The sequence below is a fragment of the Ursus arctos genome, unplaced genomic scaffold (assembly GCF_023065955.2).
Source record: "Ursus arctos isolate Adak ecotype North America unplaced genomic scaffold, UrsArc2.0 scaffold_14, whole genome shotgun sequence".
Lineage (NCBI taxonomy): Eukaryota > Metazoa > Chordata > Mammalia > Carnivora > Ursidae > Ursus > Ursus arctos.
The window spans coordinates 21,936,977-21,964,307 of NW_026622808.1; the positions used below are offsets into that span (position 1 = coordinate 21,936,977).

Here is a 27,331-nt window from a genome sequence, read left to right on the forward strand (position 1 = left end):
GTGGGTGGTAGATCTGTCCTAAGTGCCACACCCAGAAGGAACTTGTTTTGGCCCCAGAAAGTCTCAGGCATCCCTGCTATCTCCCCACCCAAAGGAAGTTCCTCCTCTGAGCAGTTTGTGAGTGAAAAATGAGGAAGGCATGTGACTATGGTCACAGCATTGAATAAGTGTGGGTGTCTTCACATCCACTTGGCTCCAACTTATCTTTCCCTCTTTTCTAATTAGGAGAGAAATTTGATCCTCTTTTGCTGACTTAGAAACCAGGAGAGTGGAGTTTGGACAATACTTGCTATAGATTTTTCTGTTTGTAATCTAGACAGTGGGGTAGGGGATGTTTCTCTTAAGATCAGAGATTTTTCTTCTTTAGGGATGGTGAGTAGCTCATACACGCATCATGCTCCCAGTAAGACTGATGTTTAGAAGTGAACCCATTTTGGCACCAAGATGGCTCAGTTGGTTAAGTGTCTGCCTTCAGCTCGGGTCATGATCTCAGGGTCTGGGATTGAGCCCCACATTGGGCTCCCCACTCAGTGCAGAGTCTGCTTCCCCCTCTCCCTCTGCCCCCCTTGTTCACGTGCTCTCTCTCTTTCAAATAAATAAAATCTTAAAAAAGTGAACCCATTTCAAAGCAAATACATTGCTGTCCCGTTTCTTAATGTTGAAAGATTTAATGGGTACTTTCCTTTTTGTGGTTACTAAACACCCTTTGCCTCTTAGCCATTTTGGATACTTTCAAACATTGGTCAAACAACTGTGTAAACTAAAAATGACTAGTGTGGAAATGAATAATGGATTGAAAAGTCCTCATTTAATGTAAGACTATGAAGTTTTTCTTAAAAGTGTATTGCACTCAGCTTTGTAAGATAACTCAATATTCAGGTTTTTTTTTTTAAACCCTTAATCTGTTCAAGAGCAGGTATTTTTGCTCCTGACTTAGAGATGAGGAAACCAAGACCAGAGATTGTAAAAACTTGGCCAAAATTGAAGCCAACTGTCAGGGCCAAGATGTGACCACAGCTCTGATCACTGTGACGATGGAGCTTCTTCTAGTTATTCACTTATGCATATTTCCAGAATGCCTTCTATGCTAGGCACTGGGTAACGGTGGTGAGAAAGACATCGTTTACCCATGAAGTGGATGGTTTGTGAAGAGTGACTATTATTTTTCACAAATATTTGATTTCTATTTCATTTGTCTACAGGTCTGTCTGCCCACTGGAGTAAAAGCTCCAGGAGACAGAGCCTATACTTTCGGGTTGGAGTCACAGTGCCTGGCATAGAGCTCAGAGCAGTGGTAGAAAATCAAGTCATGTCTATGATGAAATTATTGTCTAAATACTACTAAAAAGTAGTATTTACTTTTTGGACTACTACTTAGAAAGCTTTAAGATTAAAATATACTTATGGAAACATGCTTGAGATTAATAAAAAGGAAGATAAGGGAGAAGAAAAGCCATTGGCATACTATAGGTACCACCCCACAGCATGCTTTTCTGTTTAAAACAACTCAGAAAGCATTCCAATTTAATTCATTGAGAGATATCTCATTTAGCTCTATTCTTAATCACTCCAAACTGGAAACAACCCAAATGTCCCTCAATGGATGAATGGATAACCCAACCGTGGCACAGCTGTATATAAGGGAATATTACTTAGCAATAAAAAGGAATGAACTAGTATCAAAATTATGATTGGAACTTTAAAGAAATATATATATCTGGGCTCCATGTCTCGGTATGGTTCAGTACATCTCAGGTAGGCAGGGCCCAGGCATCTGTATTTTAAAAAATACAGGGTGATTCTACCAGAGAGCCAGAAATGAGGGTTACTATACCCATCTCTCTAAAACAGTGATCTATAGACTAATGTGACATGTGTGTTTAGCAACAGATTAGAATTTTGCAGCCCACACAGGGGAAGTAACTTTATGCAATTGTACTGTTGGCCAAACCCAAGATCCAGATAAATAGGAGAAGAAAGCAGTCATTGTAAATCTAAATCCAAGCTAATTGTAGCCAATTTTCTTTCTGGAAAATAAAAACATCAAAAACTGGGGGAAAAAAGGAAATGAACTATTGATACACAAAACCTCAAATATGTCACACTGAGTGGAAGGAATCTGACTCAAAAAGCTACACATTGTATCATTCTATCCATATGACATTTTCAAGAGAAAATGTTACAGGTGAAAGAAAACATCTGTAGGTTAGGGGTTGCCAGGGTGGAGGGGTGGGGTGACTATAAAGGATCAGAAGGAAGGAGTGTTTTGGGATAATGGAACTAGTTGGTCTGCATCCCGAATGTAGTGGTGGTAACCCAAATGTGTACGTGTGCGAAAATTCATAGAACTGTTTGGAGCACCAGTCTGGCTCAGTCGAAAGAACATGTGACTCTCGATCTTGAGGTTGTAAGTTTGAGTCCCATGTTGGGTGTAGAGATTATTTAAAAATAAAATCTTTAAAAAAATTCATAGAATTGTCCATCAAAGAGAAGAACAAGTTGATAAAATGTTCTGAAGCTTATCATTGTATGGAGGTACCATAATATGTTAAACTATTCTCCACTAATGGAAGTCATCTGTTTCTAATCTTTGACTATTGCATATGATGCTGCAGTAAAGAATCTTCTAGATATACTTTAACATGGCATTGTAAGTCTGAACAAGAACAAGAAACGGGAGGAATGAGCCCCTGATAGACCCAAGGATGCTCTCTCTTGGACTCTCGGACATAAGGGATAATGGTTCCAAGACAGTCCTCAAAATTGACAGGATGAGGTTGGTCATGGGAGTGGGAGAAATGTGTGGTATGGGAAGCTACTTACCTTGACAAGTGTTCTCCTTCTCACTTTGGAATTTGGTGCCCCCTGAAAGGAGCTCATGCCCAGAGGCACATTCACAGTAGTGACTCCCCTCAACATTGTGACAATGTGCAAGGCTTCCACAAGACACATATAGAGGTGGGCCACACTCGTTGATATCTGGAACATAAGTGGGAACTGCTAGGAACACCCAAAATTCTGGTAGAATCTGTAGCAACCAGATTCAAATGATTTTACCCTTTGCCTTTTCTTTCCAAACAACATAATGTGTTTACAGGAGAAAACTGGGAAATCAGAAAAGGCAAAGAACACAGAACTATCCAACCACTGAGACTGCAACAGCTTTTAAATAATGGAGAACTGTATAATAACCCCACATGAACCTGTCACCCAGCATTACCAGTTATGAAGATAACACAGTCCTTTTTCATCAATTTCCCAAGGTTTCAGACCACAGCTTAAAAAATTTTTTTCACACCTTTTGGTATATACGAATTCTCCCAGAATTTTAGAATATCTTATGACTACTTTTCCACATCAAAATAAAAAATAATTTTAATGCTTATAGATATTCCACAGTAGGAACATTTCATATTTTATCAAACTCATCGGAATACCACAGTTTGAACCATGGATCCAGATTCTTCCACTTCTTAGCTGTGTGACTTTGGACAAATGGCTTCTCCTCTCCAGGCTCAGTTTCCTTATTTACAAGATGGCTCCAATATTGACTTTCTCAAGGGGCTGATCTGAACTTCTCCAGGGACAGTGTTTGTTTGAGAGATTTGTGGACTTCAGATTATCTCTATCTAAATTCCAGTTGTATGACCAGCTGTGTGAATATGAGCAAACCACCTCTCCAAGTCTCAGTTCCCTTACCTATAAATCGGGGATAATAACAGTATCCACTTGTCTGGTTGTTAGGTAGTTTAAATTAATTTTAACTTTGGAAATAGTGTTTTACAAATGGCAAATGGCCATCTTGGCATGAGGTTGCATGTGGGTATTTTTGGACAGAGGAACTGAGATTATAGGGAGTTCCCAGCAAGTTAGTGCTAGGGTTGGTAGAACATTCCAAATCTCTGATGGCTGTATGGACCACCCTGACCACCTCCTTCAACATGCTGCCTCTGTCTTTGACCAATTAACAGCCAACAACAACAACAACAACAGCTACATTTTGCTGTTGTTGCAAAATGTATTGGCTTCTTATCAAGTGCAACGCACTGTGTTTTACATATATTAATTCGTCATTTATGTATTTTTTGATTGAGGTAACATTCACATAACAAAAGAACACTATAGCTGAAACTAATGATGTACCATAGGTTGACTAATTGAATTTAAATAAAAAAAAGGGTATAGAAAAAAAACAACTGTTTTAAAGTGAACAACTCACTGGCATTTATTACATTCACAATGTTGGGCAACCACCACCTCTCTCTAGTTCCAGAACATTTTTGTCACTCCAAAAGAAAACCCCCTTAGGGGCTTGAAGGGGATTAAGAGTACAGTTCTCATGATGAGCACTGAGTAATTGTGAAAAACTGAGAATTGTTGAATCACTACCTTGTACACCAGAAACTAATATAACACTGTATGTTAACAATACTGGAATTAAAATTAAAAACTTAATTAAAAAAAAGCCCCTTACCCAATTAAGTAGTCACTCCCCATTCTTCCCTCCCCCAGCAACTGGCAACCATCAATTTGCTTTCTGTTTGTGTGGATTCCATTTATATGTATTCATTGATTTAAAGCACATAATAGCTAAATGGGTTGATGTCATTATCCCTGATCTACAGATAAGGAGATTGAGGCACTGGAAGATGAAATAATTTGCTTGGACTCACACAGCTGGAATTCAGATAGTCCAGCTCCAAATCCTAAACTTTTAACACCGTACTCCTTGACCATGAGACATGATTGCCCATCTCTTGGCATTCCTCTCCTGCCCTTGACAAAGAACTTCAGTGTTGCTTCAAGGGCTGAGGAATCTGGATACTCCCCCAGGTGAACCCTCTATGATGACCCCCTCTACTGTCTCTCAGCCTCTTTACCTGTACAGATCTCTGAGGGGTTGCTAAAGATGACCTCTCCAGACAGAGAAGTGAATCCAGGATCACAGCGGCAGGAAGTGGCATTGGTACAGTGGGCATTTCGTGGGCATCGAGCACAGGCAGCTGTGGGGAATGGATATATGGGTTTGAAGGCCCTGAGAAGATGCCAACTCCCAGATGGGAACGAGGAGATGGAAGGAAGAGAAGGAAGTGATGCCTGTCTTCATACAAGGAATCATCCTTCGTAATGGACTGGAAGTTTGGGGGAGAAGCAGGGTCAAATTCTCAAAGCCTAAGAAGACTATTCCCAAGAAAATGCCCTTGCTAGTGTGAAGTCCCTTTCCTCAGCTTCGGGGATGGATGGGGTTTGTTACACATACTCACCTCTCTTCTTCTGGGCAATAGTTCCCAGTGATAATAGCAGGACACAAAGTCCTAGAGCAGAGAGAGAGAAGGTAAATATGGCTGAGGAATGAAATCCAAACCACCCACAGAAATAGCTACTACCACCTGGTTAAGATGACTCTCCCCTATGGCCCCATGGCTTCTGGAGCAACCCAGTGTTTCCTTCTGGACAGGCTCCTAGACTTTCCCACAGGACCTAGGGGGGGCACATGTTCTCTCTCCCTTTTATCTTCCAGAAGTCTCCTGCGGAATTGATAGCAGCAGGCTTTTAGTATAGGGATCAAGATCTACACAGATGGAAATTAATAGAACATCTTTTCCCATCCATTTTACGACATACATCTTATGAGGAAAATTTCAGATCTGCCTGTCTTTATTCAGATACTAATACTAGTTCTTAACACCCAGGATCTTTCTTCTTTTGAAGTGGCTTAAATCCATTTTCACTTTCAGGCCGGCCTGAGATTACACCACTGGTCTTGGAGTTGAACGTGATTAAATTTGAATTTTAGCTCTGACCCTCACTGGCTCTGTGACTTCGTGCAACTTGATCTTTATTTTACATGTTTTTCAGTTTAATAGAAAATTTCAAACATAGTAAAATGTGGAAAAACAGTCAACTGAACCTATGTGTATTATCAGCCTGATACAATAATCATAAACTTATGGTCACTTTTATTTCATCTACAACTTTATTCAGTCCCTTCCCCCACTGGATATTTTGGAGGCAAATTCCACGTACCATATTATTTCACACGATTTATTCTAAGAACAAAATTATTTATAGGTAATAATAACAAAAACATATAGATCATAAATTGAGAAATCACAAAATAAGCCCCACATTTTCCCTTGGCTGCAAATTCAAACCACTTCCTTCTTGAAAAAAAATGTACTTTTTTGTTATTATCCTTCTGGAGAATAGTGCAAGAATGAGCTGTGAATCAAGCAGAGGAAAAAGACAGTTCTTCAAAGGCATCAAGAACACTAAAATGGTTTTAATGGAAGATTCTTACAATTCTACCTACCTGAATGAAATGCAAAATACCTGCCCCTCATGGTACAGAAACATGAAGCCTCAGCAGTGGGGGAATTCGATCTTGAGCTGTGGGCTGATAATACTTCCTGTTGAAGCAAATATGTACCCTAGAAGAACTGACTTGGCAAACAGCTAGCCTGAATGCTTTCTTCCCCTTCCTGCACCAATTTGAACTTATCAGATCTTCCTGTTCTGCTTTTTATTCTTTGCCTAGCATTACAACTCTTTGTACTGCCAGCCTCCTTGCTGATATTTCTTAATTTCTAATGATGAAAGAGTGAGTGATGGTGAATCTATTTAGAGGGTCTTTCTAAAAGAGTAAATCTGTTGGTCCCTGGCCAATGATGCAGTTCAGTATTGTTGAATAAGACCACTATCTAGCTAATATTCATTGAGTATCTTCTACATCCTGAGATTTGAGCCATATAGATTACTTTTCTTCATTCTTAGTTTTCTTCATTGTTTTCACTCTAGTGGTTCCAATCAAACAAGAATGTGTTAAGGTGGGAAGGCTAGTGAATTTATAGCTCCTAGTTTTATGATATCAGGAACATACATCACTTAAGATTTTTGTAAGCTGGAAATACTTACTCCTACCAGGGTGTTGGGAGCATTCAATGAGATAAAACAGGAGAAGGACCTGACACATTACATGGTCTATTGGAAATACCTAACAAACAATATTCTTTATATCTTTCTTTGTGAAAGGCAGTTAATCATGCAAATATTAGTTATTTCCATTATTTCACCAACAGTATATTACCATTATTAATTTTTGCTTTTTTTCTGAAATTCCTTAAAATTATTCAGTTGTCCCCATATTATAATCCCAAGATAAGTAGAACTGGTATTGATATTCCACATGAATGACTTAAAAGTTTTATATCTTAGGTTTTCATTGACAAATTATACAATTTTACATTTCATTGTTAGAAATATTTCTTGTAACTATAGGCCAATATTCCTGATGAATGTAAATGCAAAAATTCTCAATAAAAAACCCAGAAATTGCCACTCAACTCTATGGCCAACTAATCTTCAACAAAGCAGGAAAGAATATCCAATGGAAAAAAATCTCTTCAATAAATGGTGCTGGGAAAATTGGACAGCCACATGTAGAAGAATGAAACTGGATCATTTTCTTACACCATACACAAAGATAAACTCAAAATGGATGAAAGATGTCAATGTGAGACAGGAGTCCATCAAAATCCTACAGGAGAACAGAGGCAGCAATCTCTTTGACCTTGGCCACAGCAACTTCTTGCAAGACACATCTTCAAAGGCAAGGGAAACAAAAGCAAAACTGAACTATTGGGACTTCATCAAGAAAAAAGCTTTTGCACAGCAAAGGAAAGAATCAACAAAACTAGAAGGCAGCCTACATAATGGGAGAAGATGTTTTCAAATGACATATCATATAAACGGCTAGTATCTAAGATCTCTGAAGAACTTATCAAACTCAACACCCAAAAGACAAAGAATCAGTCAAGAAATGGTCAGAAGACAAGAAAAGACATTTCTTCAAAGAAGACTTACAAATGGCTAACAGACACAAGAAAAAATGCTCCACATCACTAGCCATCAGGAAAATACAAATCAAAACCACAATGAGATACCACCTCACACCCATCAGAATGGCTAAAATTAACAAAACAGGAAACAACAAATGTTGGTGATGATTTGGAGAAAGGGGAACTCTCTCACTATGTTGGTGGGAATGCAAGCTGCTACAGCCACTCTGGAAAACAGTAATGAGGTTCCTCAAAAAGTTAAAAATACTCTCTGACTGAGCAATTGCACTACTAGGTATTTAGCCAAAGATACAAATGTAGTGGTCTGAAGGGGCACTTGCATCCCAATGTTTATAGCAGCAATGTCCACAATAGCCAAACTGTGGAAAGAGCCCAGTTGTCCATCCTCATATGAATGGATAAAGAAGAGGTGGTATATGTATATAATAATGGAATATTACTCAGCCATCAAAAAGGATGGATACTGACCATTTACATCAATGTGGATGGAACTGGAGGGTATTATGCTGAGGAAAATATTAATCAGGGAGAGACAATTATCATATGGTTTCACTAATATGTGAAATATAAGAAACAGCGCAGAGGATTATAGGGGAAGCAAGGGAAAATGAATTGGAAAGAAATCAGAGAGGGAGACAAACCATGAGAGACTCTTAAGTATAGGAAACAAAGTGAGGGTTGCTGGAGGGGAGGGAGGTGGGGGGATGGGGTAACTGGGTAATGGGCATTAAGGAGGGCATGTGATGTAATGACCACTGGGTATTATATACAACTGACCATTAACTGAATTTTACATCTGAAACTAACAATGAACTTTACTTTGGTTAATTGAATTAAAAAAAATAAAGTTGCATTAAAAAATACTGGCATACTGAATTCAGTAGCACATTTAAAAGGATTATTCACATAATCAAGTGGGATTTTCTTCCTGAGATGCAAGAATGGTTCAACATTGGGGCACCTGAATGGCTCAGTGGGTAAGCATCTGACTCTTGGTTTCAGCTCAGATCATAGTCTCAGGGTCTTGAGATCGAGCCTCACATTGGGCTCCATGCTCAGCATGGAGTCTGCTTGAGATTCTTTTTCCCTCCCTCTCTCTTCCCCTCTGCTCCTCCCCCACTCATGCCCTCTCTCTCAAATCAATCAATCAATAATAAATAAATAAAATCTTAAAAAGGAATGTTTCAACATTCACAAATCAGTGTGATGCATCACATTAATAAAACAAAAGAAAAGAATCATTTTATAATCTCAATAGACACAGAAAGGATTTGACAAACTTCAACATCCATTCATGGTAAAAACTCTTAACAAATTAGGCATAGAAGGAACATACTTAACATAATGAAAAGCACAAATGACAAGCCCATGGCTAATATCATGTTCAGTGGTGAAAGGTTGAAAGTTTTCCCTCAAAGATCAAGAATAAGACAGGGTTGCCCACTCTCATCACAACTATTCAACATAGTACTGGAAGTTATAGCTAGAACAATCAGGCAAGTAAAAGAAATAAAGGTATCAGAATTGCAAAAAAAAAGGTAAAATTGTCTCTATTTGCAGATGGCATAATTCATATTCATAGACCCAACCAAAAAACTGTTAGATCTAATCAACAAATTCAGTAAAGTTACCGGATACAAAATTAACATACAAAAATCAGTAGCATTTCTATACACCAACAGTAAAATTTATGAAAAAGAAATAAATTGATACCTTTTACAATAGCATAAAAATAATAAAATATCTAAGAGATGAGTTTAAAATTAAAATTAAACTGAGCATTAAAATGAAAATTTAACTAAGAAGATGAAAAATTTCTGCATTGAAAACTGTAGGACATTGTTGAAAGAAACCAAAGAAGACACATATAAATGGGAAGGTATCTTGTGTTCATGGTTTGGAAGAATTAATATTGTTAAAATGTCAATACCAACAGGAGTCATCTATAGAGTCAAAGAAATACTTATCAAGATCCCAATGGTATTTTCCCAGAAGTAGGAAAAACACTCCTAAAATTTATATGGAACCACAAAAGACCCTGAATAGTCAGAGAAATCCTGAGAAAAAAGTACAAAGCCAGGGGCATCACACTCCTTGATTTCAAGCTATAGTATAAATCTCCAGTCATCAAAACAGCATGGTACTGGCATAAAAACAGACAAATAGACCACTGGAACAGAATGAAGAGCCCAGAAATAAACCCAAGCACATATGGTCAGCTAATATCTGACAAGGGAGCCAGCAATACTCAATGGAGAAAAGGTGTACATGTGAGACCTGAAACCATAAAAATCTTAGAGGAAAACAACAATAAACTTGCTTGACATGGGTCTTCATAATGATTTTTTGGATATGACACCTAAAGCACAAGCAACAAAATTAAAATAAACAATTGGGACTACATTAAACCAAAAAGCTTCTGTACTGAAAAAGGAAACATCAAAATGTGAAAAGACAACCTATAGAATGGAAAAAAATATTTGCAAACCATATACAATTGACCCTTGAACAACGTGGGGGTGAGGGGTATTGACCCCTTGTGTAGTCAAAAATCCATGTATAGCTTTTGACTCCCCCAAAACTTAATGACAAATAGCTTACTGTTGACCAGAAACCTTACTGGTAACATAGTTGATTAATACACATTTTGTATGTTAAATGTATTTTTTTTTACTATATCCTTACAATAAACTAAGGTAGAGAAAAGAAAATGTTATGAAGAAAATCATAAGGGAGAAACAATATATTTCTAGTACTGAACATATGTTTATGGAAAAAAATCCATGTATAAGTGGATCCATGCAGTTTAAGCCTGTGTTGTTCAAGGGTCAACTGTATCTGTTAAGGGGTTAATATCCAAAATATATAAAGAACTTATACAACTCAATAACAACAAAAAAATAATAACCCAATTAAAAAATGAGCAAAGGACCTGAACAGACATTTCTCCAAGGAAGATATATGAAAGGCCAGCTGATATATGAAAAGTTCCCCAACATCATTAGTTATTAGGGAAATGCAAATTTAAGCCACAGTGAGATGTCACCTCCCACCTATTAGGATGGCTCCTATTTTTAAAGAAAGATTTTATTTATTTATTTTTGAGAGAGAGAGAGAAAACGAGAGAGAGAAAGAGAGCACAAGCAGGGGAGAGGGGCAGAGGGAGAAGCAGACTTCCCGCTGAGCAGGGAGCCTGAGGCGAGACTCAATCCCAGGACCCTGGGATCATGACCTGAACAGAAGGCAGATGCTTAACTGACTGAGCCACCCAGGCACCCTAGGATGACTACTATTAAAAAGACAAATGATAACAGGTGTTGGCAAGGATGCAGGGGAAAAAAAGGAACCCTGATGCACTGTTGGTGGGAATATAAATTGGTACAACTATTATGGAAAACTGCATAGAAATTTGAAAAATGTATAGCTACCATATGACCCAGCAATCTAATTTTTGCATATGTATCCAAAATACATACACATTTTATTTGTCAATTATACCTCCATAAAGCTGGAAAAATTATTGGGCTGTAAATTTTCTGTATCTTTTTTGGATTAATTTCAATGAATTATGGTTTCTAAGAGCTGAGCAGGGAACCCAATGCAGAACTCGATCCCAGGATCCTGAGATCATGACCTGAGACAAAGGCAGATGGTTAACTGACTGAGCCACCCAGACGCCTCACTGTTATGTTTGTGAGATTCATCTGTGTGCTAACGTGTAACTATAATTTGTTCTTTTTCTGATTTTGTTTTTAAGTAGGCTCCATGCCCAGTGTGGAGTCCAAGTAGTGTTCCCTTGTATGAAAACACTACAGTTTATTTATTCACTTTACTGTTCAGGATCATTTGGATTATTTCCAGTTTTATTTTTTTGTTATTATAAATCAAGCTTCCATAAACATTCCTGTACATTTTTGACACATTCATGCACTCAATTTTTGGGCATTCATAAGAATGAAATGATGGGTCACAGGTTACATATAATTTCGGTAGCATTGCTAGACACTTTTCTAAAGTGGTCCTACCAGTTTATATTTCCATCATCACTGTGAGAGTGTCAATGTCCACATTTCCCACAATGTTTACTATTTTTCTACTTTAAAATTTTGGGTATCCCAGCAGGTATGTAGTGGGTATGTAGGGCTTTCTCATTTTTATAATTCCTAAAAAAAATACATTATTTTGGAATAATTTTAGATTTCTAGAAAAGTTGCATAGGCAGTATAGAGAATTCCCATGTGCCCTTCACTCAGCTTTTCCTATGTCAGAATCTTACGTAACTATGACACATTTATCGAGAATAGGAAATTAACATCAAAACCATGAGAAGTATGTTACTGTTCACCACAGACTTTATTTGGACTTCACCATTTTTTTCCCATTAGTGGCCTTTTCCTGTTTTGAGTTAAATACAGGAAACTTCTTCCCATTTAGGGTTTTTTTGTGGTTTTTATTTGCATGTTTCTGAAGACTAATGATGTTACACGTAGTGATCATTTGCATAGCCTTCTCTGTGAAACTCAAATCTTTTCCCTACTCTCATTTTGGTTGTGTTTCTTTTTTTTTTTCTTTCTTTTTTTTTAAAAGAACAAAATTTCAGTTTTATTAAGGTAAGAATATTTTTATATGTAACAATTCTTCACTTTTTTTATAATTATTTTATATTTTATTATGTTAGTCACCATACAATACATCCCCGGTTTCCGATGTAAGGCTCGATGATTCATTAGTTGTGTATAACACCCAGTGCACCATGCAATATGTGCCCTCCTTACTACCCATCACCGGTCTATCCCATTCCCCCACCCCCCTCCCCTCTGTAGCCCTCAGTTTGTTTCTCATAGTCCATAGTCTCTCATGTTTCATTCCCCCTTCTGATTACCCCCCCTTTCTTTATCCCTTTCTTCCCCTACCGATCATCCTAGTTCTTATGTTCCATAGATGAGAGAAATCATATGATAGTTGTCTTTCTCTGCTTGACTTATTTCACTTAGCATTATCTCCTCCAGTGTCGTCCATGTTGTAGCAAATGTTGAGAACTCATTCTTTCTGATAGCTGAGTAATATTCCATTGTATATATGGACCACAACTTCTTAATCCAGTCATCTGTTGCAGGGCATCTCAGCTCCTTCCACGATTTAGCTATTGTGGACATTACTGCTATGAACATTGGTGTACATATGGCCCTTCTCTTTACTACGTCTGTATCTTTGGGGTAAACACCCAGTAGTGCAATGGCTGGATCATAGGGTAGCTCAATTTTTAACTTTTTAAGGGACCTCCACACTGTTTTCCAGAGTGGCTGTACCAACTTGCATTCCCACCAACAATGTAGGAGGGATCCCCTTTCTCCACATCCTCTCCAACAATTGTTGTTTCTTGCCTTGTCTATTTTTGCCATTCTAACTGGCGTAAGGTGGTATCTCAGTGTGGTTTTGATTTGAATTTCCCTGATGGCTAATGATTTTGAACATTTTTTCATGTGTCTGTTAGCCATTTGTATGTCTTCATTGGAAAAGTGTCTGTTCATATCTTCTGCCCATTTTTTGATTTGTTTATTTGTTTCTCGTGTATTGAGTTTGAGAAGTTCTTTGTAGATCTTGGATACCAGTCCTTTATCTGTAGTGTCATTTGCAAATATCTTCTCCCATTCCGTGGGCTGCCTCTTAGTTTTTCTGACTGTTTCCTTGGCTGTGCAGAAACTTTTAATCTTGATGAAGTCCCATAAATTCATTTTATCTTTTGTTTCTCTTGCCTTTGGGGATGTGTCATGAAAAAGATTGCTTTGGCCGATGTCGTAGAGGTTGCTGCCTATGTTCTCCTCTAGAATTTTGATGGATTCCTGTCTCACCTCGAGGTCTTTCATCCATTTGGAGTTTATTTTTGTGTATGGTGTGAGATAGTGGTCAAGTTTCATTCTTTTGCATGTAGCTGTCCAAGTTTCCCAGCACCATTTATTGAAGAGACTTTTTCCCACCGGATGTTTTTTCCTGCTTTATCAAATATTAGTTGCCCAAAGAGCTGAGGGTCCATTTCTGGGCTCTCTATTCTGTTCCATTGGTCTATGTGTCTGTTTTTGTGCCAGTACCATGCTGTCTTTGTGATCACAGCTTTGTAGTACAGCTCGAAATCCGGCATTGTGATGCCCCCAGCTTTGTTTTTCCTTTTCAACAGTTCCTTGGAGATCCGGGGCCTTTTCTGGTTCCATACAAATTTAAGGATTATTTGTTCCAGTTCTTTGAAAAATGTCCTCGGTATTTTGATCGGGATAGCACTGAAAGTGTAGATTGCTCTGGGTAGCATGGACATTTTAACTATGTTAATTCTTCCGATCCATGAGCATGGAATATCTTTCCATCTTTTTATGTCTTCCTCAATGTCTTTCAAGAGTGATTTATAGTTTCTAGAATAAAGGTCCTTTACGTCTCTGGTTAATTCCAAGGTAACGTATGGTTTTTGGTGCTATTGTAAATGGGATGGATTCCCTAATTTCTCTTTCTTCGTTCTCGTTATTCGTGTACAGAAATGCAACTGATTTCTGAGCATTGATTTTGTATCCTGCCATGTTACTGAATTGCTCTATAAGTTCTAATAGTTTGGGAGTGGCTTCTTTTGGGTTTTCCATATAGAGTATCATGTCATCTGCGAAGAGAGACATTTTGACTTCTTCTTTGCCGATTTGAATACCTTTGATCCCTTTTTGTTGTCTGATTGCTGTGCAAGGACTTCTAGTACTATGTTGAATAATAGTGGCGAGAGTGGGCATCCTTATCGTGTTCCTGATCTTAAGGGAAAGGCTTCCAGCTTTTCCCCATTGAGAATAATATTTGCAGTAGGCTTTACATAGATGGCTTTTATGAGATTGAGAAATGTACCTTCTACTCCTACACTCTGAAGGGTTTTAATCAGGAAAGGATGCTGTATTTTGTCAAATGCTTTTTCGGCATCGATTGAGAGGATCATATGGTTCCTGAGTCTTTTCTTGTTGATAGGATGTATCACGCTGATTGATTTGCGAATATTGAACCATGCTTGCTTCCCAGGTATGAATCCCACTTGATCGTGGTGGATAATCCTTTTAATGAACTGTTGATTTCTATTAGCAAGTATCTTGTTGAGGATTTTGACGTCCATATTCATTAGGGAAATCAGTCTGTAATTCTCCTTTTTGAAGGGGTCTTTGCCTGGTTTGGGGATCAAGGTAATATTGGCCTCATAGAATGAGTTTGGTAGCTTTCCTTCTGTTTCTATTTTTTGAAATAGCTTTAGGAGAATAGGTATTATTTCTTCTTTGAATGTTTGGTAGAATTCCCCAGGAAAACCGTCCGGGCCTGGAGTTTTGTTCTTTGGAAGGTTGTTTATCACTGACTCAATTTCTTCATAATTAATTGGCCTGTTTAAGAAATCAATTTCTTCCGGTTTCAATCTTGGTAGTTTATAGGTTTCCAGGAAGGATTCCATCTCTTCCAGATTGCTTAGTTTATTGGCATATAGCTGTTGATAAAAATTTCTAATAATCCTTCCAATTTCAATGGTGTTCGTCGTGACCTCTCCTTGTTCATTCATAATTTTAATAATCTGGGTCCTTTCTCTTTTTTTTTGGATAAGTGTTGCCAGTGGTCTGTCAATTTTATTGATTCTCTCCAAGAACCAGCTTCTAGTCCTGTTGATCTGCTCTACTGTACTTCTGATTTCTGCTTGATTGATTTCAGCTCTAATTTTGGTCAACTGCTTCCTTGTGCATGGATTAGGCCTGTCCCTCTGTTGCTGTTCCAGCTTCTTGAGGTGAGAATATAAAAACTGCATTTTAGATTTTTCTATTCTTTTGAGTGAGGCTTGGATGGCTATGTATTTCCCCCTTAGGACCGCCTTTGCAGTATCCCATAGGTTTTGGACTGTTGTATTTTCATTCTCTTTGGTCTCCATAAATTGTTTAATTTGATTTTTGATTTCCTGGTTTTTTGAGTCATTCCTGAGCAGGATGGTTCTTAGTCTCCAAGTGTTAGAGTCTTCCAAATTTTTCCCTGTGGTTGAGTTCCAATTTCAGAGCGTTGTGGTCTGAGAATATGCAGGGGATAATTTCAGTCTTTTGGTATCGGTTGAGACCTGTTTTGTGTCCCAGAACATGGTCTATTCTTGAGAATGTTCCATGGGCATTAGAATAGAATGAGTATTCTTTGGTTCTGGGGTGTAGTGTTCTATATATATCTATGAGGTCCAACTCGTCGAGTATGGCATTCAAAGCCTTTGATTCTTTGCTTAGTCTTTGCCAGGGTGTTCTGTCTATTTCTGAGAGTGGAGTGTTGAGGTCCCCTACTATTAATGTATTTTTATTTATATGTCTCTTTATTCTGGTTAAGAGTTGGCTTGTGTATCTTGCGGCTGCCCTGTTGGGGGCATATATATTTATAATTGTCATATCCACTTGTTGAATACTTCCTTTAAGAATAATATAGTGCCCTTCTGTGTCTCTAACTATAGTCTGTAGTTTAAAATCCAATTTATCTGGTATGAGAATTGCTACCCCAGCTTTCTTTTGAGGTCCATTTGCTTGAAAGATGGTACTCCATCCCCTTACTCTCAGTCTGAATGCATCTTTGGGTTCGAAATGAGTCTCTTGTAGACGGCAAATGGATGGGTCATTTCTTTTTATCCAATCTGAAACCCTGTGGTGCTTTATGGGACAATTTAAGCCATTAATATTAAGACTGAGTACTGAGAGATATGCTTTTAATGATGCCATGTTGTCAGTAAAGTCTTTGTTCGTATTGGCTGTGACTTTTTGTTCTGTATCACTCTTGGGGCCTTTTTACTTTTATAGAACCCCCCGTAATATTTCCTGTAGGGCTGGTTTCATGGTTACGAAATTGGTTAGTGACTGGCGGTTCTGAAATGTCTTTATTTCTCCATCAATTCTGAATGACAGCCTTGCTGGATAAAGGACCCTTGGCTGCATGTTTTTCTCTGAAAGAGCTTTAAATATGCTCCCCCAACCCTTTCTCTCATTCCAGGTCTGTGTAGACAGGTCTGACGTAATTCTGATGCCTTTGCCTTGGTATGTGAGAAATTTCTTTGCCCTGGCTGCTTTCAATACTGTTTCCTTGGTCTAATATCTGCGAAATGCACTATGACGTGACGTGGCGTAGGTTTGTCATGGTTGAGCTTGGGAGGGGTCCTCTCTGCCTCTTGGACATGAATGTTTGTTTCCCTTGCTAGATTAGGGAAGTTTTCTGCTACAATTTGTTCAAATATTTCTTCTAGACCTCTGTTTTTCTCCACCCCTTCGGGGATGCCGATGATTCTAACATTGGATCGTTTCATTGAGTCAGTAATCTCCCGTAACCTACATTCGTGGGTGTGGATTTTTTTAAGACCATCTTCTATTTTCATTTTTTCCTCTATTAACCCATCCTCCAATTCACTAACCCTTTCCTCTGCTTCGGTGACCCTGGCCGTCAGAGCCTCTAGTTTTGCCTGCATTTGGCTCATAGCATTTTTAATTTCTGTCAAATTCGCCCTCATTGCTGTCCTTAGGGATTCTATATTCTCAGTAACCTTTTCGTTAATACTTTTTTCAATTCTGCTTATCATTTTGACCATCGTTACTCTGAATTCCATTTCTGATAATTTGGTTACATCCATATCCATTATTTCTGTGGCAGAGGCCACAGACTCTGTCTTTTCTTTGCTGTGGGGGGGGGGCTTCTCCTTCTTGTCATTCTGATGAGGAGAGGTTGCGGGGTTGTCCAGAGCCCAAATTATTATTATTTTTTTTATAATGATTTTTTATTATATTATGTTCGTCAGCATACAGTACATCCCCGGTTTTCGATGTAACAGAGCCCAAATTATTGACTGGGTCCCAGGCCGTGCCCCTTGTTTTATAGGGATCTTAGAGATGTGGGCTTCTTCTTTAAAGATTTTATTTATTTATTTATCTGAGAGAGAGAGACAGACAGTCAGCAAGAACGGGAACAGAAGCAGGGGAGTGGGAGAGGAAGAAGCAGACTCCCAGCAGAAGAGACCAATGAGGGACTCCTTTCCGGAACACCGGGATTACGCCCTAAGCCGGAGACAGGCACTCAATGACTGTGCCACCCAGGTGCCCTGGGTTGTGGGCTTCTTGATTTTTCAGCCTGCCTTCTGTGTTCTGGGGGAGGGGCCTGCCGCACCGATACTCAGGCAACCCTGTTTGGGTAGAGTCTCCGTGTCCCCCGCGAAGGAGGATGGGGATGGGCATGCTGTGAGCCGGTATTTCCAGGCTTTTGTTCTCTGGCAGCTTTCCCTGGCGGCCAGCTATGCCTCTTCTGAGAGTCAGAGCAGCAGAGGCTGCATTGTCATAGAACAGCAGGATTGCGGCCCGTTCTCCACTGATGTTCTGGCCACTTTAACTCTGTTACTGTTGGTGCTGCTCAACCCTGCAGCGTCCCGGGATGTGCGCCCCACACCCGCGTCCCTGCCCTCACTTCCAGGGCCAGCGTGTCTCTGTCCTTTGTGTTTCTAATATCGCCAGCCACTGGCCGCCCCGCGCGCTCCTGGGTCTCCGGGTCTCAGTCTATGCCGGGTGAGCACACCAGGATTCCGGAGTTCCGTGAGAAGCCTGGTGTCACGCGCACCCGGTTCAGGGTCTCAGTCTGCTGTTTCGCGGGTGCCGACTGCGAGTCTGCCCGCTCCCCTGTGCAGGTGGCCCGCCAGCCGCCAGCCGCCCCGTGCGTGCTCCGGGAGCTCCCGGTCTCTGTCTGGATCCCGTGAGCACACCGGGATTCCGGTGTTCCACGAGAATCCTGGTGGCGCGTTCACGGCTCACCGGTCTCAGTCCGCTCTCTCTCCCGGGTGCCGTCCATGAGTCCGCCCGCTCCCCCGTGCAGGTGGCCGCAGCTTCCCGGAGCCCAAACGCGGCGGCTCCCTCCCCCTTCCGTTTATCTTCCGATATCTGTGCGCGGTTTTAAGGCTCCCCTCTTGGTATCTCAATACTCAGCACTGGAGATGTTCATTTGTAGAGATCCAGATGTATCTTCCTGCGTCTCAGGCTGATTCCGTGGTTATTTAGGCTGGTCTGTTAACCTATCCAGCTCGACTCAGGGGACCGGCTGAAAAAGGGGTCCCCTACTCCTCCGCCATCTTAACTCCCTCTCCTGTGTTTCTTTTTCTGTTTGTGGAAGCTCTTTGTATATTCTGTAGTCCTTTGTAGGATATTGGTATTGTGAACTATCTTCTCATGAATAGAAGAAATTTTCCATCTTAATAAAGCCCAATTTAGTAGCATTTCCTTTTGTGGTTGTATCTTTTTATAAGCATCTTTTTTGAGGTATTATTGACATGCGAGAACCTTCACATCTTTAAAATATACAATTTGATACATTTTTCTTACCTTCTTAGCCTTTTTTAAATGTACACTTCAGTTCTACATATATTCACAGTGTTATGCAATGGATCTCTAGAACTTTTTCATCTTGCAAGACTGAAACTCTCTACCCATTAAACAACAACTCTCCATTATCCCCTCTCCCAGCCCCTGGAAATCACCATCTTATCTTCTGTTTCTATGAATTTGGCTATTTTAGATATCACATATAAGTGGGATCATGCAACCTTTGTCTTTTTGTAACTGGCTTATTTCGCTTAAGATAATGTCCTCAAGGCTCATCAATGCTGTAGCGTCAGACGGAATTTTCCATCTTTTTAAGGCTGAGTAATATTCCATTGTATTTGTATACCCCATTTAGTTTATCTATTGATGGACCCTTGGATTGCGTCCACCTCTAAGCTAATGTGAATCATGTTACTATGAACATGGACATGCAGAAATCTCTTCAAAAGCCTCATTCAATTCTTTTGGATATATAGCCAGAAGTAGGATTTTTGGATCATATGATAATTCTATTTTTGATATTTTGAGGAATTGCCAGGAATTACTGTTTTCCATAGTGACTGCACCTTTTTATGTTTCCAGCAACAAGGCACAGGGTTCCAATTTCTGTATATCCTCACCGAGGATGTATGAGGTGACATCTCTTTGCAGTTTTGATTTGCATTTCTCTGATGATCAGTGATGTTGAGTATCTTTACATATGCTTGTTGATTGGTCATTATCATCTTTGGAGAAATGTCTATTCATGTTCTTTGTCCATTTTTAAATTGGATTCTTTGTTTTTTGTTGTTGTTGAGTTGTTGGAGTCCTTATATGTTTTGAATATTAACTCCTTATCAGATATATGATTTGCAGATATTTCCTCCTATTTCAGATTGCCTTTTCACTCTGTTGATTGTGTCCTTTGATGCACAGAAGTTTTTAAGTTTTGTGTGGTCCCACGTATCTATATTTTCTTTTGTTGCTTCTGCTTTTGGTGTCATAGCCAAGAAATGATTGCGGAGGCTAATGCCACAAAGATTTTTCTCTATGTTTTCTTCCATGAGTTTTATATTTTTAGTTTTTATATTTAGGTCTGTGATGAACTTGAAATAAATTTTTGTGTATGGTGTGAGGTAAGATTCCAACTTCATTCTTTTGTGGATATCCAGTTTTCCCAACACCATTTCTTGAGTAGACTGTTCTTTCAAAATTGAGTGGTTGTGGCACCCTTGTTGAGGATCATTTGGCCATATACATGTGTGTTTATTTCTGGGCTGTCTATTCTGTTCCTTTATTCTATATATCTGTCTTTGTGACAGTACCATGTTGCTTGGATTACTATGGCTTTTTAATGTGTTTGAAAATTAGTAAGTGTGAGGCCTCCAACTTTGTTGTTTCCTTTCAAGATTCCTTTGGCAATAGTTTACATTGGGTTCACTTGTATTATTGTACATTCTAAATGTTTTGACAAATTTACAATGAAGTGTATCTACCATTATTGTATCACATGGCATTGTCTCACTGTACTAAAAATCCTCCATGCAGTGCATATTCACCCCTCCCTCCCCCTCAATCACTGTCAATCACTGATATTTTTACTGTTTTCTTAGTTTTGCCTTTTCCAGAATGTCACATAGTTGGAATTATAGAGTATGTGGCCTCTTCATATTCGCTTCTTTCACTTAGTAATATGCACTTCAGTTTCCTCTATTTTTTTTCATTTCCTGGTAGTTCGTTTCTTTTTTTAGCACTAAATAATATTTCATTGCCTGGAAGTACCATAACTTATTTACCCATTCGTCTACTGAAGGACATCTTGGTCTCTTCTTAGTGTTGGCAATTATGAATAAAGATGTGACAAATATATGTGTGCAGATTTTCATGTGGACATAGGTTTTAAATTCATTTGGGTAATTACCAGGGAGCAGATTGCTGGATCATATGGTAAAAGTACATTCAGTTTTGTAAAGAAATGCCAAGTTGTCTTCCAAAGTGGCTGTACTATTTTGCATTCCCACAAACAACGAATCAGAGGTGTTATTGTTTTACATCTTCACCAGCTCTTGGTGTTGTGATTTTTTCCCATTCCAATCAGTTTCTAGTGATGTCTTATTGTTTTAATTTTCAGTTCCCTAGTGACATATGAAGTTGAGCACCTTTTCATATACTTATTTGTCATCTGCATATATTATTTGACATGACATGTGTTCATATCTTTTGCCACTTTTAAATAAGATTGTTTTTTCACTGTTGAATTTTTTTTTAAAGATTTTATTTATTTATTTGACAGAGAGACAGCCAGTGAGAGAGGGAACACAGCAGGGGGAGTGTGAGAGGAAGAAGCAGGCTCCTAGCAGAGGAGCCTGATGTGGGGCTCGATCCCGGAACGCCGGGATCATGCCCTGAGCCAAAGGCAGACGCTTAACGACTGCGCCACCCAGGCGCCCCTCACTGTTGAATTTTTAAGAGTTCTTTCTTTATTTGGTATAAAAGTCCTTTGTCATCTATGTCTTTTGCAAATAGCTTCTCCCGGTCTGAGGCTTATTGTGATACTTATTTTTAAGACATCATGGTAAGAAATAACTCTTAGTGTTTAAAACAAAACTTAACCAAAATACTAGATAACAAATCACATGAAAAATAGGAAGAGAGAGGGGTCAGAGGGAAATCTTGTTAGTAAAGTGAATATAAATGCTGAATAATTTCAGACTTTGTTGGAAAAAATGTATTTAAGTGCAAATTTTGAACATTTAAAGCCAACCATTTAGAGACTAGAAGTAGATTCCATGTATTAAAACTAAACCCAGGTGTAACTATTTTCGGTATTACTAGTTTCCAGCGACCACTGTGAAATCATGCCCTTCAACAGATGACTGGATTAAGAAGATGTGGTCCATATATACAATGGAATATTACTCAGCCATCAGAAAGGATGAATATCTACCATTTGCAGCGACATGATGGAACTGGAGAGGGTTATACTAAGTGAAATAAGTCAAGCAGAGAAAGACAATTATCATATGGTTTCACTAATATGTGGAACATAAGGAATAGCATGGAGGAAGGGAGGGAAAACTGAAGGGGGAGAAATCAGGGAGGGAGACAAACCATGAGAGACTCTGGACTCCAGGAAGCAAACTGAGGGTTACAGAAGGGAGGGGGATGGGAGATGGGGTAAACAAGTGATGGGTATTAAGGAGAGCACGTGTTGTGATGAGCACTGGGTGTTATACGCAACTAATGAATTATTGAACACTACATCAAAAACTAATAATGTACTATATGTTGGCTAATTGAACATAATAATTAAAAAAAAGTTCGTGGGCATCAGTTCACTCTGGTCCCAGTGTATTAACAATATATCATCATCATCATCATCATCATCATCATCATCATCATCTTCATCACCATCATCCGGATGAAAGGACTAGATGCCTAGTTCAAGTAGTCAGTGTTAGGAAATGGTTTTGAATCCTTACGGCCAATCACAACCAACTATTTCGGTCAAAAAAACCCCTCGAGTTTCTTCTTATTTGTTGCAAGGAATTTTGTAACCTGGCATCCTAATTAGGTGGGTTCCACCTTGTCTATTTTGATTTAAGAGAAATGGATTTTGGGATGAGAAATGGATATGCAAATGAGGATTCTGCCCAATTTGCACGTCTGTCCTCACTACGTTCATCTAGATAACTCCCCTCATCCTTTTGATCAGGATTTAAGTGGCTCCTCCTCACTAGTTTTCCCTCTTCTCGGCCAATATCCCCAAACAGATTGGATTCTTCTGCAATATGTACACATAACTCTCTGTGCTTCCCATTCACAGGGCAGAAATCTACCAAAGAGCATATTCAATTTTCCCATGAAGTGTTAACACGAGTATAACCTTTCTCATTGATTTGGATTGTACAGTCATCTTTATAGCTAATAATATAATTCCTTGAATACACTTACATATTGTTAGATGGCATGCAATATTATGAAATAAATTTTGAGCACCATGTATGAGCCAGTCTCATAACAGAACCTGTTCCTTTCTTTTTTTTCATTTTGAGAATTAATTCTTTTTAAAAATTCCAGTATAATTAATATACAGTGTGATATTAGTTTCAGATGTACAGTATAGTGATTCAACAATTCTATATAATTAGTCAGTGCTCATCATGGTAAATGTACTTATTCCCAGGACCTGTTCCCTTCTACACAGAAACCTAGAAAGATGATGACCAGTTTCTGCTTCTTGTGACCCCTAACATGTATAGATACTCCCAGAGCTCTTGCCTGTGAAACCATTTTATAGGCCTGTCTCCTTTTGCCCTCTTGATAAGGATGACTTTTCCTTTATTTTGTTCCAATTACCAACTAATCAACATGGGGATAATAATAAAAATGCAGTGGTGAGCCTGGGTAAGGTTGCATGTGGTCAGAAGTCTTCTCACAACACCAGGATGTCCAACTGTTTTTTAGGTTTTTGGAGGAGGAATGCATTGCAGAGATGGACGGGGCAATCGTTAAGAGTACTGCATGCTAGAGATCATACCTATGGAGAGATATCCTGCTGGGGGAAAGGAGTCCAATGAGATAAGAGCACACATGGAGCTCCAAAGATATCTCCCAGGGGTCAAAACTGTGTATGTTTGTATTTTGTTTTTCTCTTCTACCTCCAGAGAACCAAATCTCCAGGAAGTAGAGAGACAAAAAAGAATACTTCCTTAATGAGACTCAATGGGAATTCATCCCCCAAAGCCGCAGAAACTGTAAATGCTTTTGCTACACCTCTCCAAGGCTACTTCACTAATATCAGGTGACGAGAAAACCCAACAGTGTCTTCCTCTGGATGCTCATGAGTGGTTCCATCCCGCTGCCCTTGCTAGGAGCAGAGTCTCCAACTTCATCCATTACCTAAGGAGGAAACTGGATCACTGAGCTCAGGCTATTACCTGATAATTTATGGGTGAGCCGCAGCATCTTTACAGATGTTGGAGGTTGTATGGTGTAGCACAAGGGACTCCTTTTATTGGTAATAACTTTGAGGGGAATCAACAGGGATAACAAGTAAAGGAAAATTTAATGATACAAAGCTCTGCCAAGTTACCATCCATGATTCTGGACAAAGATTCTGTATATAGTAAGAAATTGTTTTCCTCAATCTGTCTCCTCTAGTGTTGGCTCTCAAATCATTGGGCCTTCCTTCCTCAATAGCATTTGTTCTTGTTTTGCTGCTTCTCCTTTCTTTCCCATTGATGGAAATGTCTGTCTAACCCCATTCTGACATTTGTCCCTTTAGCTGTTCAATGAATATTTATTCAGTAATTACTGCTTGTTAGGCACTAAATTATGTTCTGGGATTGAAGAAAAGCATTAGACATTATTCCTTCTCTCAAGGGCCTTATAGTTCAAAAAGGGAAAACAAATAAAGAAAATATCCTGATGTGGCACTGTAATCCTGGTGAAGTGGATCCAAAATTACTCAACCCTTTCTGGGGTGGTGAGTGGAGGCTTCATAGACAAGCTTATATTTTTAATTCTTACCAAGTCCTAAAGTAGGAGTGCAATGCTTCCAGTGGAGAAAGGGAATGAGGTGGTAGGGAATCAAACGTGGGGATTAAATAGGCTGTAAAAGCATGCTTAGGAAATTTTTCATAGTTTTTTTTTTATACGAGTTTTCTCTTTATTACAAATCTTTTCTTTCTAACAAAGCCTCTTTTTTACTTTTTATTTTTATTTAAAAAAATTTTTTTATTTTATTATGTTAGTCACCATACAGTACATCCCTGGTTTCTGATGTAAAGTTCGATGATACATTAGTTGCGTATAACACCCAGTGCACCATGCAATATGTGCCCTCCTTACTACCCATCACCAGCCTATCCCATTCCCTCACCCCCTCCCCTCTGAAGCCCTCAGTTTGTTTCTCAGAGTCCATAGTCTCTCATGTTTCATTCCCCTTTCTGATTACCCCCCTTTCTTTATCCCTTTCTTCTCCTACCAATCATCCTACTTCTTATGTTCCATAAATGAGTGAAACCATATGATAATTGTCTTTCTCTGCTTGACTTATTTTGCTTAGCATTATCTCCTCCAGTTCCATCCATGTTGCAGTAAATGTTGAGAAATCGTTCTTTTTGATAGCTGAGTAATATTCCATTGTGTATATGGACCACATCTTCTTCTTCTTTTTTTTAATGATTTTTATTATATTATGTTAGTCACCATACAGTACATCCCCGGTTTCCGATGTAAGGCTCGATGATTCATTAGTTGCATATAACACCCAGTGCACCATGCAATACGTGCCCTCCTTACTACCCATCACCGGTCTATCCCATTCCCCCACCCCCTCCCCTCTGAGGCCCTCAGTTTGTTTCTCATAGTCCATAGTCTCTCATGTTTCATTCCCCCTTCTGATTACCCCCCTTTCTTTATCCCTTTCTTCCCCTACTGATCTTCCTAGTTCTTATGTTCCATAGATGAGAGAAATCATATGATAATTGTCTTTCTCTGCTTGACTTATTTCACTTAGCATTATCTCCTCCAAGGCTGTCCATGTTGCAGCAAATGTTGAGAAATCGTTCTTTTTGATAGCTGAATATATTCCATTGTATATATGGACCACAACTTTTTGATCCAGTCATCTGTTGAAGGGCATCTCGGCTCCTTCCACGATTTAGCTATTGTGGACAATTCTGCTATGAACATTGGGGTGCATATGGCCCTTCAATTCACTATGTCTGTATCTTTGGGGTAAACACCCAGTAGTGCAATGGCTGGATCATAGGGTAGCTCAATCTTTAACTTTTTAAGGGACCTCCACACTGTTTTCCAGGGTGGCTGCACCAACCTGCATTCCCACCAACAATGTAGTAGGGATCCCCTTTCTCCACATCCTCTCCAGCAATTGCTATTTCCTGCCTTGTTGATTTTTGCCATTCTAACTGGCATAAGGTGATATCTCAGTGTGGTTTTGATTTGAATTTCCCTGATGGCTAATGGTTTTGAACATTTTTCATGTGTCTGTTAGCCATTTGTATGTCTTCATTGGAAAAGTGTTTATTCATATCTTCTGCCCATTTTTTGATTTGCTTATTTGTTTCTCGTGTATTGAGTTTGAGAAGTTCTTTGTAGATCTTGGATACCAGCCTTTTATCTGTAGTGTCATTTGCAAATATCTTCTAACATTCTGAGGGCTGCCTCTTAGATTTTTTGATTGTTTCCTTGGCTGTGCAGAAGCTTTTTATCTTGAAGTCCCACAAGTTCATTTTTTCTTTTCTTTCTCTTGCCTTTGGAGATGTGTCATGAAAAAAGTTGCTGTGGCCTATGTCAAAGAGATCGCTGCCTATACTCTCCTCTAGGATTTTGATGGATTCCTGTCTCACATCAAGGTCTTTCATCCATTTGGAATTTATCTTTGTGTATGGTGTGAGAGAGTGGTCAAGTTTCATTCTTTTGCATGTAGCTGTCCAATTTTCCCAGCACCACTTATTGAAGAGACTGTCTTTTTTCCACTGGATGTTTTTTTCCTGTTTTGTCAAAAATTAGTTGCCCAAAGAGCTGAGGGTCCATTTCTGGGCTCTCTATTCTGTTCCATTGGTCTATGTGTCTGTTTTTGTGCCAGTACTATGCTGTCTTTGTGATCACAGCTTTGTAGTACAGCTTGAAATCCAGCAACGTGATATCCCAGCTTTGTTTTATTTATTTTTTTCACCATTCAAATAGGTGTATAGTGGTATCTCATTCCTGTACTTTCTAATATTCTAATGAAAAATTATGTTGTGCATCTTTCCAGATGCTTTTTTGCCATCACTATACCTTCATTAATGAGGTGTCTGTTCAGATATTTTGCCCATTATTAAATTGGTTGGGTTGTTTATTTTTTATTCTTGAATTTTTTTTTCTTTTTATAATGATTTTTTATTATATTATGTTAGTCACAATACAGTACATCCCCGGGTTCCGATGTAAGGCTCGATGATTCATTAGTTGTGTATAACACCCAGTGCACCATGCAATATGTGCCCTCCTTACTACCCATCACCGGCCTATCCCATTCACCCACCCCCTCCCCTCTGTAGCCCTCAGTTTGTTTCTCATAGTCCATAGTCTCTCATGTTTCATTCCCCC

The 27,331-nt window shown here is 39.0% G+C and overlaps 1 protein-coding gene across 5 annotated transcripts in view; it reads right to left on the reverse strand.

Annotated features, from left to right (window-relative positions):
- LOC113247175 (adhesion G protein-coupled receptor E2-like) overlaps positions 1 to 6,473 on the reverse strand; it is a 34,313-nt gene extending 27,840 nt beyond the window's left edge. For all 5 annotated transcript variants that reach the window (XM_048227202.2, XM_048227201.2, XM_048227200.2 and 2 more), the window contains exons 1-4: positions 6,314 to 6,473; positions 5,265 to 5,315; positions 4,881 to 5,003; positions 2,824 to 2,979 (exon numbers count right to left, since the gene is read on the reverse strand). In XM_048227202.2, the coding sequence (XP_048083159.1) occupies positions 2,824 to 2,979; positions 4,881 to 5,003; positions 5,265 to 5,315; positions 6,314 to 6,344 (361 nt within the window). In that variant the 5' untranslated portion in view covers positions 6,345 to 6,473. The remainder of the gene's footprint in view (positions 1 to 2,823; positions 2,980 to 4,880; positions 5,004 to 5,264; positions 5,316 to 6,313) is intronic.
- Positions 6,474 to 27,331: the final 20,858 nt, after the last annotated feature.